This window comes from Sphaeroforma arctica, assembly GCF_001186125.1.
Source record: "Sphaeroforma arctica JP610 unplaced genomic scaffold supercont1.7722, whole genome shotgun sequence".
In the NCBI taxonomy this organism is placed as follows: Eukaryota; class Ichthyosporea; order Ichthyophonida; genus Sphaeroforma; species Sphaeroforma arctica.
The window spans coordinates 1-1,368 of record NW_014032836.1 but is presented as its reverse complement, the minus strand read 5'-3'; the positions used below and the strand labels follow the sequence as shown (position 1 = coordinate 1,368).

The window sequence follows — 1,368 nt, the reverse complement described above, 5'->3', positions numbered from 1 at the left end:
ACATACATACATACATACGGACATACATACATACATACATACATACATACATACATACATACATAAGTACATACATACATACATACATACATACATACCTACATACATACATACATACATACTTACTTACATACAGACATATATACGTACATACATACATACACACGTGCTTGAACCTGTAGTAATTAACAGGATTGTGCCTTGTCCAATTTTTAATATGACGTTCATTACATCAACCACTTTAGCTGTGGGACGGATGCTAAGACTGGGCTTCCCATAAGTGAGTGGTGGAGAAAAGGTCCAGGGGTACGTTCGTACGAGTGCGATGTGTTTGAGGGCGAGAGTGCCTCTGTCGATGCTGTACAACAAGCATGGGATGCTCAGGGGCCTTTTGATGGAATTTTAGGGTTCTCACAAGGGGCTATCCTGCTGGCCGGACTTGTAGCGCAGGTATGTCTACAATAACCACTCGAACACTCGAACAGGCCCATTTCGATTAGTACCCTTATTTTGTGTATAATAGGAGGTCGGTAAATGCAATACAGAGCTGCACGTTGCTAAACAGTTCATGTTTGCTTCCTGCAGTCTATGGTGGACCCTGATTATCCAATTAGGCCCAAATTTGCCTTTCTCTTCGGAGCTGCCTACCCTAAACCCTACGACAAGACACTACGGGCGTTAAAGGTACTGTTGCTGTTCGCAATCAATCTTCGAATCATCTCTTACACGTTTGCATTCAAGGTAGTGCTATGTGTCTGGGTGGAACACATAGTCTCCTGATGTGTGTTTCCTGTAGCAAAGTTGTTTTCAAGCATTCTGATTATCTAGTATGTTTTCCGCGGTAGCAGTCGCGTAGGTGTATGTCTCGTTAATACGTGAACCGCCCAAACCCAATCAATGTGCGGTCCTTTGCCTGTATTCGATTTTCACCTTTGAAGATCGATTTTAACTCCACTCAGGCGAAAGGCTTCCTTTATTTTGTCTGAAGGGATTGTATGCTCGCTTTATCAGCTTTATAGTAGCGGCTATCGTGATGCATATACTCATACGTTCGAACTTGTCGCCCTGTGTTGTAACTACAGGCCACCGATGGGTCTAAGGTTGCCACCTTCCATTCATATAGTCCGGAAGTGGACAAGATCAATCCTCCAGAGCAAGCGGCGGAGATTGCATCACTTTTCACAGAACCCAAAACCATATACACACATGAGCATGGTCATCGAATTCCCAACGATGACGCGGCATGTGAGGCGTACCGAACTTTCTTAGCTGAATTATAATGAGAGCGGGGAAAATTGAAATTTTAGACTATATATATATATATTAATACAATATATATATATATATGTATATATATATACAATATAT

At 41.9% G+C, this 1,368-nt stretch overlaps 1 protein-coding gene across 1 annotated transcript; it reads left to right on the top strand.

The window, feature by feature from the left end:
* Window positions 1-245: 245 nt before the first annotated feature.
* SARC_16273 (hypothetical protein) lies at window positions 246-450 on the top strand (the record flags this gene model as incomplete). Its single annotated transcript, XM_014289618.1, has 1 exon — window positions 246-450. A coding segment is annotated over one exon (205 nt), but the record flags the coding sequence as incomplete, so codon positions are not given.
* Window positions 451-1,368: the final 918 nt, after the last annotated feature.